Raw genomic sequence first — 12224 nt, forward strand, 5'->3', positions numbered from 1 at the left:
AATCTAATAGAGCTCCTAAACAACAACAAAAAAAAAAAATCAAAAATAAATATAATAAAAATATTAAAAGTCAAATCAGATGTTAAGATCTTCTCTTTATCCAGGAACCTGAGTTAACTCATTCCTGTTCTTTCTTATCTTGGAAGTTGGAATTGATCCCAGTACTTCCATCTCTTGTCAATTATATAGCTCAGTTTTGCGTCAGCTAAACAGAATATAGCATGTCGTATTATAAATATAAGTTAAAAAGTGAGCTTTCCTTTCCAACCATGTCGGTGAAACAGAAACAAAATATGGCTGTATCAATATATACTCAATGGTACAGTTGAGTTCAACACGGTATCACATTAACGGTTATAATATACATACACATATATTAGTATGATTCATTAATAAGTATCATAAATCATATTGCAGTTTTGGCTGAATTCAACAGGGTCACCACGGTATCACATTAACGGTTATAATATACATACACATATATTAGTATGATTCATTAATAAGTATCATAAATCATATTGCAGTTTTGGCTGAATTCAGCAGGGTCAATCATTATAATAGCTATTTTTATTTCTTTTAGAGAAATTATCACATCTACTATCATTTCAATAACATTTTTCAATAATCCACTAAAAACTACTTTTGACCAAAAATACTACTTGGTTTTGTGTGAAAAACCCAAAATATCCTCCACTTTAATATTCCTTACATTTTGATCAAAAACCAAAACTCAATTAATATTTATCTTTATTAATTATTTTTTCATTTAATTGATTTTATTTCTCTCTCTCTCTCTCTAACCGAGTTTATTCAAAATCTCACCCTCACCAGTTTCTCAAAATAAGATAAATATTAATTGTTTTGGATTTATGTCAAAATGTAAGGAATATTAAAGTGAAGGGTATTTTAGATTTTCCACACAAAACCAAGTAGTATTTTTGGCCAAAATTATGTTTTAATGGATTATTGGAAAATGTTATTGAAATGGTGGTAGATATGACAATTTCTCTTTCTTTTATGACTAGGGTAGTCAATAAGAAAACAGAAACTGCAACCAGACTCTCTCTCTCTCTCTCTCTCTCTCTCTCTCTCTCTCTCTCTCTCTCTCTCTCTATATATATATATATATATATATATATATATATATATATATATCGCTTTCTCTCCAAAAAGCTAAAAAAAACCCTAATTTCATATCTGCGTCGCCTTCTTAACTGTCGGTTACCGCCATTATTGGTGGCTGACAGTTACTGCCATTATTGATGGCTGCGCCCTAAGATGAGCCCTCTCCCCCTAGCCTATTTTCCCCCTGTTTCTATTCCTCGAATACCATAGCCTCTTTCTTTCGTTTTTATTTTCGTTTTCCCCTCGCTTTTTCTTGTCTTTTCAGTCCGGTGCATTGAAAGGCGCTGTACGGCGATGGTGACTACGATTGTGTGGTCCTCAGTGGTGGCGTCTTTACCTTCAATTGGTGTCTCGTTGGCTGACGGCGCTCGCACTGCGATGGTGCTCCACATGGGGCGATGGAGTCTGGCGAGGCAAGGCGAGGCGTGGCGGATGATGGAGGATGGGCGACGAGAAAATTTGGTGGGGCTTTGATTTCTGTTTATGGTGGATGGCTTTATTCTTTAGTTTCCAATTTATTTTATTTGTATTGTTGGCTTGGGTGTCTACTACTTTATTTTCTTTTTTATTGGTTGGATATTTGGCTATGTGCTTGTTTGTTTCCAGGCTTGGTTTTGATGTGAGATGGATTAGCCGTCATCCCTTCCCCATTTTGAGTTTCCTATTAGATATTGATTTATTATACAAGCTGAAGATCTATCTTCATGGTCATCGGACCTCGGTCGAGTGGATCTTTTCACCGATCATTATGCGTGTTTTGAAAGAGTCTTATGAGTGCTGGAAGGCTAATGTGTTTTTCGTTTTTCTTCTTGTCGGAAATGAGCACAAATTGAGCAATTACCAACACCTAGTGTTAGGTTTGCTCCGACTTAGGTTTTTGATATGCCGTGTCTCTCTCTTGTAATCGAGGGTATTTTACCCGATATCTGAAAAAAAAAAGTCGCAAATAACAACCCCAAACCTTAAAACCGCGTTGTATTGTATGTTATTGTCACCCGAACAAATAGTCATAAATAAATGGTATTTTTCCAGAATCCAAAAACTCAGGCAAAAGGAGGTTTAGGGAGTAAATCATTCAGTGATACAATATTTTCTTACGCTAATAGACAAACCTTAGAAAGATAATCTTCACCTCCTCACAAATCTGTTCCCGGCACCAAGCAACATCGCTTTCCCTATCACGCCAGAGTGAAGCCCGCAAGCCAGAGCCACGGTCCCGCCTAGAACCAACCATTTCCAATCGATCCCGTGATCCTTTTGTCTCTTATCCTCGATTTTCTCTTCGCCGGGGATAAGATCCAACGCGTTCACGCCTCCGTGGCTCGTGATCTTTGTGGTTACCGCGGCCATCAGGGCGCTCCGGGACAGAGCGTCACCGGGTTTCCTGGCGATTTGGTACGCCCTCACGCCACAGTGCAGCTTCTTCACCGCGCCCCACATCCCATGACGAACCCCGAGCTTCGCCACGTCTTTCGGGATCCCCATGTCCTCGTGGTGCACGAGGGTGACCTCGCACGCCGATAATTGCCCGTCTCCCTTACGAGACTCCACTGCGTTTTTACAGTTACTGGTCAGTCAGTAAATCTAGACTTTTTCTCTTTTCTTTGGGTATCTGGGTTAGCCCTGAGTAAAGCCCATATGGTCTATCGCATTTCGACCAGCAAAATAATACGGCCGGGGATGATTAAGAAACACAAACGGTACTGTTAATAAACTCGGTTCATTATTTGAGAGATGAAGAAATCTCTCTGATTACAGTGTGCAGCTACTTGGTAAACTAAATTATCAAATTGAGACCTCTTCTTCTCGCCCTAAACACCCACCCTAATGACTTGTTAATACTGACAATGAAATTATATTTAATGAGCTACTACTTTTCCCTACCCGGTTTGACAAAGACCATCCCAGTGGGCAAATGTTTTTGAGTTCAGGCAAGGGACTTGAACTCAGGACCGTGACCCTAACCAGACATCCCCGGTGTTTGCCCTTACCACTAGAACAAGCCTTGTAATTGATTAAATATAAGAATCTGTGAATGATTTATTCGTTAACTATTCTTACCAGCTCGGATAACCCAGCTTGAGAAGTAGAGTTCTACACGTCTGGGTTTGTCGCGCTTGGGTAAGCCCTGATACGGGACAGCCTGCAATGTTGAAACTTGAAACTCAGACGATGCGATATACTATTTATAGTCCGGAAAGGATATGGTAGAGCTATACTATAAATGATTAGAAACAAAGATAAACACTATTTATGGTCAAAGGACAAAAGTGACGATAATTTGTACAGTGTTTGGACTCCATGTTTTTTATGCACAAAACTATACAGAGCGGCACAAGATGTTCCTTCCTTCTCGGAAAAGGTTTCCAAATCATACCTTTGTAATGCAATAATAAGATTTGCCAGCCTCCCATATTCTTCGACCAATTATATATTCTCGATCACTACAGAAAAACGGAAACTGCATAAAGCGAGAAAAGAGGAATCAGTCTCATGATTGATAAATAATAAGGTCAGTGCAGTCAGAATTACAGAATCAATAACTCTGCTTTTATCTCCACAAACCTTTTTAATCCAGTGAACAATCATTGTCCCAGTTTCAGGGATTTCATCCAATATTTTGAAATGCGCAAGCATAGGATCCCATTTAGGACGAAACTCGTCGTCCCAGAAGAAATCTCTCACAAGCTCCGGTGTAGCATCCTCAAAGACAGTTCTACTACGATAAACCGTTGGACCTGTCTGATAAGAGAAATCAAGTTAAAAAAGAAGCACCCCCAATGATACCAACGGGATATACAGAAATGGAAGGAATCACATTTGCCAAAGCCAGTGATGAACTAGCAAAATATGCACAGATGACTTTTAAGTCCCAAGCTAGGGTACAGAAAAGGAAGTATTTAATGTAAAAAAAAACCATGTTTTCGCAAACGAAGTCCTACATTTCAGCTTATATAGAAAAACCAGAGAAAATCAGTATAAGAAGACATTTTCAATTCCATTTAAAAAACGATATATATTATATATATATATATATCTTTTCTATTCATTAAATAAATAAAAACTGATTGGAAACGGAAGAGCGGGTAAAAAAACTGAGCTTGTCGGAGAAGTGAAGTGTCGGTGTCTACCTCTGGTTCGTGGCGCCAAGCTTGATACGACATGTTCGGAGTAGACCTCTCCATCATATTTTGCCACTCCATTTCTCCGTCTTTTCCTTCAAGAAAATGAAGCAGGTGATCTAAATCATTTTCCGTGACCGTGTCATGCTCTCCCTCAATGATTATAGCCCCTGGGCTGCATAAAATGAAGAGATATTTTACATGAATAACTGACTAAAGGTTATCCTTGAAGCTGACCAATAATACTTACTTATCTTTCCAGACCCTAACATTAGTTTATTTTCAGAAACGCCTTCTAATAAAATTTTATTGGCCTATGAAACCGTCAATTTTTACTAGACATTGTGTATCTACAACCACTTCAAGAACATTAGTAATATTGGTTTATTTTAAAAAACGTCTTCTAATAAAATAATTTTGGCCTATGAAACTGTCAAATTTTATTGGATATTGTGTATCTCCAGTTTTTCGTTAAAAAAAACTACCACATCAAGAACAAAAAATAACGCAAATGGATGATGTTTTCACTGACAAGTCATTAAAGCCAAAACTTGACCCACATTTTAGACTAGTAAACTCTGATCCTGACATTGTTCTTCCAATATTTTCTGTCACTACAAACGATGTATGACAGTCAATTAGCTGCGAGAATTAAAGGTCCCAATGAGATTGCAAGACCTTACTATACGACATAACATTTTTTAGAACCAGCTATAGTTCGAAACCCTCATTGATTCTACTTCCTAAACTACGTGTGGCCAAAAATTCCAAATTCACATTTGACAAATAACTCAGAATCCAGGTTAATCTTAAAATTAGCAGAGGAATATCACAAAACCAAAACTCAATGGACAAAAATTATCGCCTTAACACCAAACCCTAACACCATTCGAAAACAACCAAACCAAATATAAAACCTACAATCAAAGCTCAAAGAACTCTTACCTTGCGACATCACTGCCATCCGCAAGCGTAATCATTGTCGCCTCCGGCGAGAGCGGAGCCGCGACCACCGATTCCGCGGCCAAGGCCGGCGATCCTTTACCTTCCTTCCTGAAATCGGACCACATCTTCCGGCAGAGCGAGAAGGCGGAGAGCGCCGTGAAGGCGAGCCAGATCCGGCGAGCTCCAAACCCCGGCGGCGCGGTCCAGATGAACCGGAACTTGCTACGGAGACCAAGAAACACCAAGCCAGTCCACCTCGGCTTCCACGACCAGCCGATCACGAGGCCGATCATAACGGCGAGCCAAATCGGAACTGCGCAGAGCAAAATGTCGACAAATGTTTCTGTCACCGTCGGTCTCCGGAGAAACTCGACGACGTCAAAGAAAGGTTCCTCCATTATCGTCTTCGTTCCCTTATGAAGAGAGACTTCTTTTTTTTCCGATGAAAGTGAGCGAAAGAGAAGAGCTACATGTGGATCCAAACACAGGGGATTTGGGAGAGATGAAGAGAAAAATCCGGAGAAGAGAAGTTGTTTTGGGCGGTTGATCTCCGACGGGGAGAGAGATGACGTGGCTGAGTTGTGTTGGGGAGATATTTAAAAAGTAATTTTTATTTGTCTCGTGTTCGTTGTAAACTGAGGCACACGCGCTTGATATGCCAAATAATATTAAAAGATAGAAATGGATAATTTTGTGTCCAGAAATTATATTTAGAAATTGACACGTATACCTTATTATAATAAAATAATGTCGAATTCAACTTTTGATTTTAAAAAATATAGAGTTTGTATCTTCTTCTAATTAAAATGACAAAATTATATCTTAGAATAGATTTAAGTATTACAAATCTTCATTGTATTAAACTTTCATTGATGTTAAATATAATATTTATATGTAAACCTCATTTTACATTTATTCATTCGCGCACTATATACAATTGATTTAAGAACGAAAAAACGAACAACAATCAGTAAATCATGGACAATAGAGACAGAGAGAATGGGTAAAAATTGATAGTCGATAGTCTTCAAAATCGCTGATTCGAGCGTCAAAACCTGGACTCAGAGTTATAATTCAAACACCGAAGGAATCCATCTCTTAAGATGTATGAGTTTTATTAGTCTATTTCGATTTAGGGCTACTTTTTACTACAAAATGGAGAAGTTGGGGTTGAGGCACTAGTTTGAGGTTTGGTTTAGTTTCTTATATCAAAGTCAATACTAACGAATAGTCAATAAAAGAAAGATTCGTTGAACAGTTTTCTATTTTAGAGTCTAATTTCGTCATTTTAATTAAACAGATGGTACAAACTTGACATTATTGAAAACTAAAAGTTAAATTCGATATTTCACTAAAACACATGTATACATATGTCATTTTTCCAGTTATAAATTACAGGCGGGACACTCGTTGCAGCGAGAATGTTTGATGTTGATGATGATAAATATTTGCATATTCATTAATTACGTTAAATATTTTAAAAATAAAATATTTATCAATAAAAAAAAATTTTGACAGATGAATTTCTTTTTGTACTTTCTATTATAATTTTGTGTGTTTAAAAGGGAGTTATAAATTAATCGTATAAAAGACCTTGCAAATAACACATTCATTAAGTTTAATTAGTCAAATTATATGCACTAAGTATTAATCAACATAAATAATCTCAATTAACCTACATTCCGATCTATGTTTAAATCTTAGTTATTTGCAATAAATATCATGCTTTTATAGAGAGTTTGATAAAAAGGGACTCCATTTTCATCTTTTAGAAGTTTGATGTGAGTAGCAGTCGGAGTCTGTGGGGGTTAAAAATCTACTTTCAAAAATATTATCTCATATTGGGCTTCAATTCAGACTAAGCCCATTACCATTTTTGCAGGTCAGACCGCATATCAGTCTTGGGCCCAGTTCGACTTCGACAAGTCGGCCCAAGATCAGATATGTTCCAGATCGGCCCCGACTTAGTCACACCTTCCAGTTCGACCACGTCATCCTGACCAGAAGAATCGGTCAGTAAAAGGGAAATCGCGCCACGAAGACCGGGTCTAGGACCAATTCAACCCCGACAGTGCGAAACGGATCAGGCAACACGTGTCTTCAACGAAGGAGTCTTGCCTCGTCTATAAAATAGGGGATCAGATGTGCTCAGAGAGAATTTTTTTTTCCACAACTGTATTTTCGACATTATTGTTTTCAGTGCCGAATTCGCCTATAAGACTTCGTCACTTCGTCCTGTTGTAATTCATTTTCGTGATCAATAAAGTTTATTAACAATTTTCTTTTATTATTGCCTTCCATCTTTAAATAGTTTCTTATACGACGTCTTCTGGAACCCCGATAATATATATATATATATATATATATATATATATATATATATATATATCATATATTAGCATTTTAATATTAGTGACTGTTGATCGATCCAAAAATCGACATCAACAGTTTGGCGCCGTCTGTGGGAACTTCAGAAAGACCAACCTCGAAAGAAACGGTGCGTAAAAAAAAAAACAAATCGTCATGTCTTCCACTCCGACTCACTACGAATCTGGAGAGGAGATTCCTTCGGGGATCAGGGCAATACTGGATATGTTGACCAAAAAAATAGATGAGCAAGCAAAGACCAATCGGGCTCTTAATGACCGGTTGGACACTCTGTCTACTCCTCAACACACACCGGACCCCCAGGCGAGATCCGGAGATACGACCGCCTCGGAATCTGCTCGTCAAGCGGCCTCGGCTGCTCAGACGAGCCGGGCTCTCCCACCCGGAGTCCGTCTGGATTTCTCTGGGATCCAGGTCACCCAAGAAAGAGACCAGCCTCCCGGTACAAGCTTCTAGCTTGGGGGGACTGCTAGCGAGGTCGCGACAGAAGTCACGATCGATCCTTCCGGTCTCCCTCCGCCTCCCCTGGGGGGAGCACAATCCGGATCTTTCCCGACCAATGCGGGATCTCGCCCTTCGGCGACCTATCGAATGTTCACCCCCCAACGTTTTGGTGGGACGAGTCGGACCCATCATAGCCCGATCGAGGCCACCGCGGTCACACCTATGCGTTCGGGACCTCGCCTCTTTCACGAGGGCGAACCCAACATGACCGAACTAGAACAATTTAAGGAGTCAGTGACGGCCGAGCTGAGAGATGTTCGCTCAAAATTTCATTCTGCAACCAGCTCGGCCCCAGAAATAGATCGCCTCGTTGAAGAAACGAGGAGGACTCCCTTTGCCAGAAACATTACCGAAGTGCAACTAGGGGATACCGGAAAGGTTCGCCTTCCGCGGTACAGTGGCACTTCAGGTCCGAAAGCTTTTATCTTATCCTTCAGAGTCGCAATGGGAAGGGTTATGCTCACAGAGAGAGAATTGGAGGCAGGTTATTGCCAATTATTCGCGGAAAGCCTGTCCGGGGCCGCTTTAGAGTGGTTCTCCAAACTCGAGTCGAACTCTATCAATAGTTTTGACAAACTATCGGCTGCATTCCTAAAACACTATTCGATGTTCGTGGAGGACGATCTGACTATAGCGGATTTATGGGGAATTCAGCAGAAAGAGAACGAGTCCTTGAAGGATTTCATGATCCGCTACAAGGACGTGCTCTCAAAAATCTCCAACGTATGTCACGAATCGGCCATCACCTCCCTGAGAAACGGGTTAAGGCACGACTCGAAACTGAAACTAGAGATGACTGTTAACCGTCCCCTCACGCTGGAAGATGCGATTCACAAAGCCGCAAATTATGCAAAAGCCGAAGAGGAATTTGCTTCCTATGAGAGGCAGCGCACAGCGGAGAAGAAACCATCCTCCAATACCTGGGTTAGACCTGTAAATGCTAGGGGCAACCCTCGTAGGGTCAACCCCCACGACGCTACATCTCATGCCAGAAAACCACACACCCCTCCTAACTACGCCTTCAACGTCAACGAAGACCCTAAGGAGGGAGGTCCCCCGGCCAAAAAATGGACGCGGGATCCCAATGCGTATTGCAGTTTCCATAAAGCTAACGGCCACGACACGGTTAATTGTGAGACCATGCGCAAGGCTCTAGCAGAAAAATACGCAAAAGGGGAACTGAAAGACGTTGATCTGGGACCCCCGCCCAAAAAGAAGGTCTTCAACAACAACAACAAAGGAATGGGCAACCCCTCCCCTAAGAGATCGAGACCTGTTGAAGAAGGGGAACCAAGTTCCCCACCAACCTTCGCAAAACATAGAGTTGACTTCATAATGGGCGGCTCGAAGTTTTGCCACGGAACGGTCAACTCAATTAAAGCACATCAAAGACAGTTAAACAACCAGACCACTAGAATCAGACCAGAACAAGACGTTCAGATCTCGTTCTCCGAAAAAGAAGCCATAGGGACAACCGATCTGCATGACGACGCACTCGTAATCACGATTGATGTGTCTAACTGTGAGGTCGCGAGGGTCCTAATCGATGGAGGTAGCTCCGTAGATCTCATCTTCAAAGATACCCTTGTTAGGATGGGAATCAGCGAAGACGAGATCGAAAGAGAGCAAACCCAATTGACGGGTTTCAATGGGACAACTACTCCATCTCTAGGTACGATCAGGCTGCCCGTAAAAACAAATGGAATCAATAAAATAGTGGAATTCCAAGTTTTAGACTGTCTCTCCCCCTACAACATTATCTTGGGAAGACCGTGGATACATAGGATGAGGGCTGTACCTTCAACCTTTCATCAATGTATCCGCTTCCCTACGCCTGAGGGGATAAAAGAAATCCGAGGCAATCAGGCAACCTCCCGCAGTTGCTATCTCACTAGCCACAAGCATTGTGCTAAAGCGACTAAAGAAGAGCAATAGCAATTAATGAACGTGGAGTCGGCCGAGAGCGTTTCCGCACTAGAAGACCCCGACTCCCTCGATGCGCCAAGCACTGAGTTAACGGTCCAAGTACAGCTCGATGGCTCCGATCCTTCCAAGTGTGTAGGAATCGAAACTAAGCTTAAAGGTGGCATCAGGCGGAACTGATATGTTTCTTAAAACGAAACAAATCCACCTTCGCCTGGTCAACCGAAGATATGCCAGGAATAAGCATCGACGTCACGTCTCACCAACTTAACGTCGATCTCAGTTTTAAACCGATAAAACAAAAAAGACGAAAGCTCGGTCCCGACAGGGCACGGGTAGTCAACGACGAAGGTGAAAGACTGCTCAGTGCAGATTCAATCCGCGAGGTGAAATACCCGGATTGGCTGGCAAACACTGTCGTCGTAAAGAAAAAAAAAATGGGAAATGGAGGGTATGCGTCGATTTCACCGATCTAAATAAAGCATGCCCCAAAGATAGCTTCTCGTTGCCGCACATCGATCAGCTGGTCGAAGCGACCGCGGGGCATAAAATACTCTCATTCATGGACGCATTCTCAGGATATAACCAAATCCTGATGCATCCGGATGACCAAGAAAAAACAGCTTTCATCACCGACCGAGGCACGTATTGCTATAAGGTCATGCCCTTTGGACTAAAGAACGCTGGCGCCACCTATCAAAGGTTAGTCAATGAAATGTTCAAGGAAAAGATAGGAAAGACGATGGAAGTATATATCGACGATATGCTAGTAAAATCCTTAAGGGAGAACGACCACATAGGGCATTTGGAGGAATGTTTCGAGGTACTGAATAAATATAAAATGAAACTCAATCCCACCAAATGTTCGTTCACAGTATCATCCGGCAAGTTCCTGGGGTATTTAGTTACCCAACGAGGAATTGAGGCTAACCCGGATCAATTGCACGCCTTACAAGAGATGCCTTCGCCCTGTAATAGGCGTGAAGTTCAAAGGTTGACGGGACGCATTGCTGCCCTCAACCGCTTCATCTCTCGGTCAACAGATAAATGTCTCCCTTTCTATCGGCTCCTTAAAGAAAACAAGAAGCTCGAATGGGACGACAAATGCGAGGAGGCGTTCAAAAAATTGAAAGAGTATCTATCGACACCCCCAATCTTGGCAAAACCCATTGCGGGGGAGCCACTCTACCTATACGTCGCAGTGTCTCAAGCGGCAGTTAGTGGAGTACTCGTCAGAGAAGAGCAGGGGGACCAACAACCAATCTTTTATACAAGCAAGTCGTTAGTCGATGCCGAAACTCGATATCCTATTATGGAGAAACTGGCCTTGGCCGTCGTTTCCGCCGCACGGAAACTGCGACCATACTTCCAGTCACTCACCATAATAGTAATGACATCACATCCGCTCAGAAGTTTCCTACATAGCCCTAATCAATCAGGAAGATTAACCAAGTGGGCTGTGGAGCTGAGCGAATACGATATCGAGTACTGAGTGAAGACATCCGCAAAATCGCAAGTTTTAGCGGATTTCATCATCGAACTCCCGAGGGAAAGTCCCACCGTGACCGAGGTCGAAGGCACCTGTACACTTAAAGTGGACGGGGCATCATCAAAGCAAGGGGCTGGAGTAGGGATACACCTGACCTCCCCTCACGGTGAGACTATAGAACAGTCATTTAGGCTCGACTTCGTCGCATCAAACAACGAAGCCGAGTATGAAGCACTAATCGCCGGACTTAGGTTGGCCATTGCAGTCGGATAAAAAAAAGTGGAAGCTTTCTGCGACTCCCAACTTGTAGCAAACCAATACTCCGGAGAATACGAGACTAGGGATGAACGGATGGAAGCTTACCTAAAAGTCGTAAAAGAACTAACGAAAAACTTCGAAGAATTCTCCCTGACAAGGATCCCTCGAGGCGAGAATACTTCGGCCGACGCATTGGCTGCCCTGGCATCTACCTCGGATCCGGGCCTCAAGAGGGTCATACCAGTCGAAACAATCAAACAACCTTCTATTGCCACAACCGTCGCCGCAGTCATAACAATAGAAGAGGGGGATTGGATGGATGAAATACTACATTACATCACGACTGGTACGGTCCCCTGATAAGATGGCAAAACGCAAGCTCGTGCTGAGAAGCGCGAGATTTTGCATCATAGATGGAAGCCTGTTTAAAAGAAGCTTCGCAGGACCCTACCTCAAGTGCGTCGGGACGA

At 42.0% G+C, this 12224-nt stretch overlaps 2 protein-coding genes across 2 annotated transcripts; one reads left to right on the forward strand and one right to left on the reverse strand.

Moving 5' to 3' along the window:
* Positions 1 to 2072: 2072 nt before the first annotated feature.
* On the reverse strand, positions 2073 to 5804 carry LOC149393327 (uncharacterized). The gene is made up of 6 exons (XM_089617323.1): positions 5193 to 5804; positions 4257 to 4422; positions 3691 to 3867; positions 3503 to 3586; positions 3187 to 3268; positions 2073 to 2675 (listed from the first exon to the last, which is right to left on the reverse strand). Exons 1-6 carry the CDS (start codon positions 5588 to 5590, stop codon positions 2254 to 2256), a joined length of 1329 nt encoding a protein of 442 aa, XP_089473449.1. The 5' UTR covers positions 5591 to 5804; the 3' UTR covers positions 2073 to 2253.
* Positions 5805 to 8246: 2442 nt separating this feature from the next.
* Positions 8247 to 10019, forward strand: LOC149393328 (uncharacterized). Its single transcript, XM_089617980.1, has one exon. It carries the CDS (start codon positions 8247 to 8249, stop codon positions 10017 to 10019), a length of 1773 nt encoding a protein of 590 aa, XP_089474106.1.
* The last annotated feature ends 2205 nt before the right edge of the window (positions 10020 to 12224 follow it).

This window comes from Urtica dioica, chromosome 6 (assembly GCF_054948205.1).
Source record: "Urtica dioica subsp. dioica isolate 48M chromosome 6, U.dioica_male_clone48M_v1_H2, whole genome shotgun sequence".
Classification (NCBI taxonomy): Eukaryota; Viridiplantae; Streptophyta; class Magnoliopsida; order Rosales; family Urticaceae; genus Urtica; species Urtica dioica.

Excerpts from the sequence above, each read along its gene's own strand:
- LOC149393327 (XM_089617323.1), bottom strand. The coding sequence starts at position 5,590 with ATGGAGGAACCTTTCTTTGACGTCGTCGAGTTTCTCCGGAGACCGACG. Across the intron at positions 3,868-4,256 it reads CTTGGCGCCACGAACCAGAG|ACAGGTCCAACGGTTTATCG; the intron begins GTAGACACCGAC and ends TTCTCTTATCAG. Across the intron at positions 2,676-3,186 it reads AAGCTGGGTTATCCGAGCTG|TGGAGTCTCGTAAGGGAGAC; the intron begins GTAAGAATAGTT and ends GTAAAAACGCAG.
- LOC149393328 (XM_089617980.1), top strand. The coding sequence starts at position 8,247 with ATGCGTTCGGGACCTCGCCTCTTTCACGAGGGCGAACCCAACATGACC.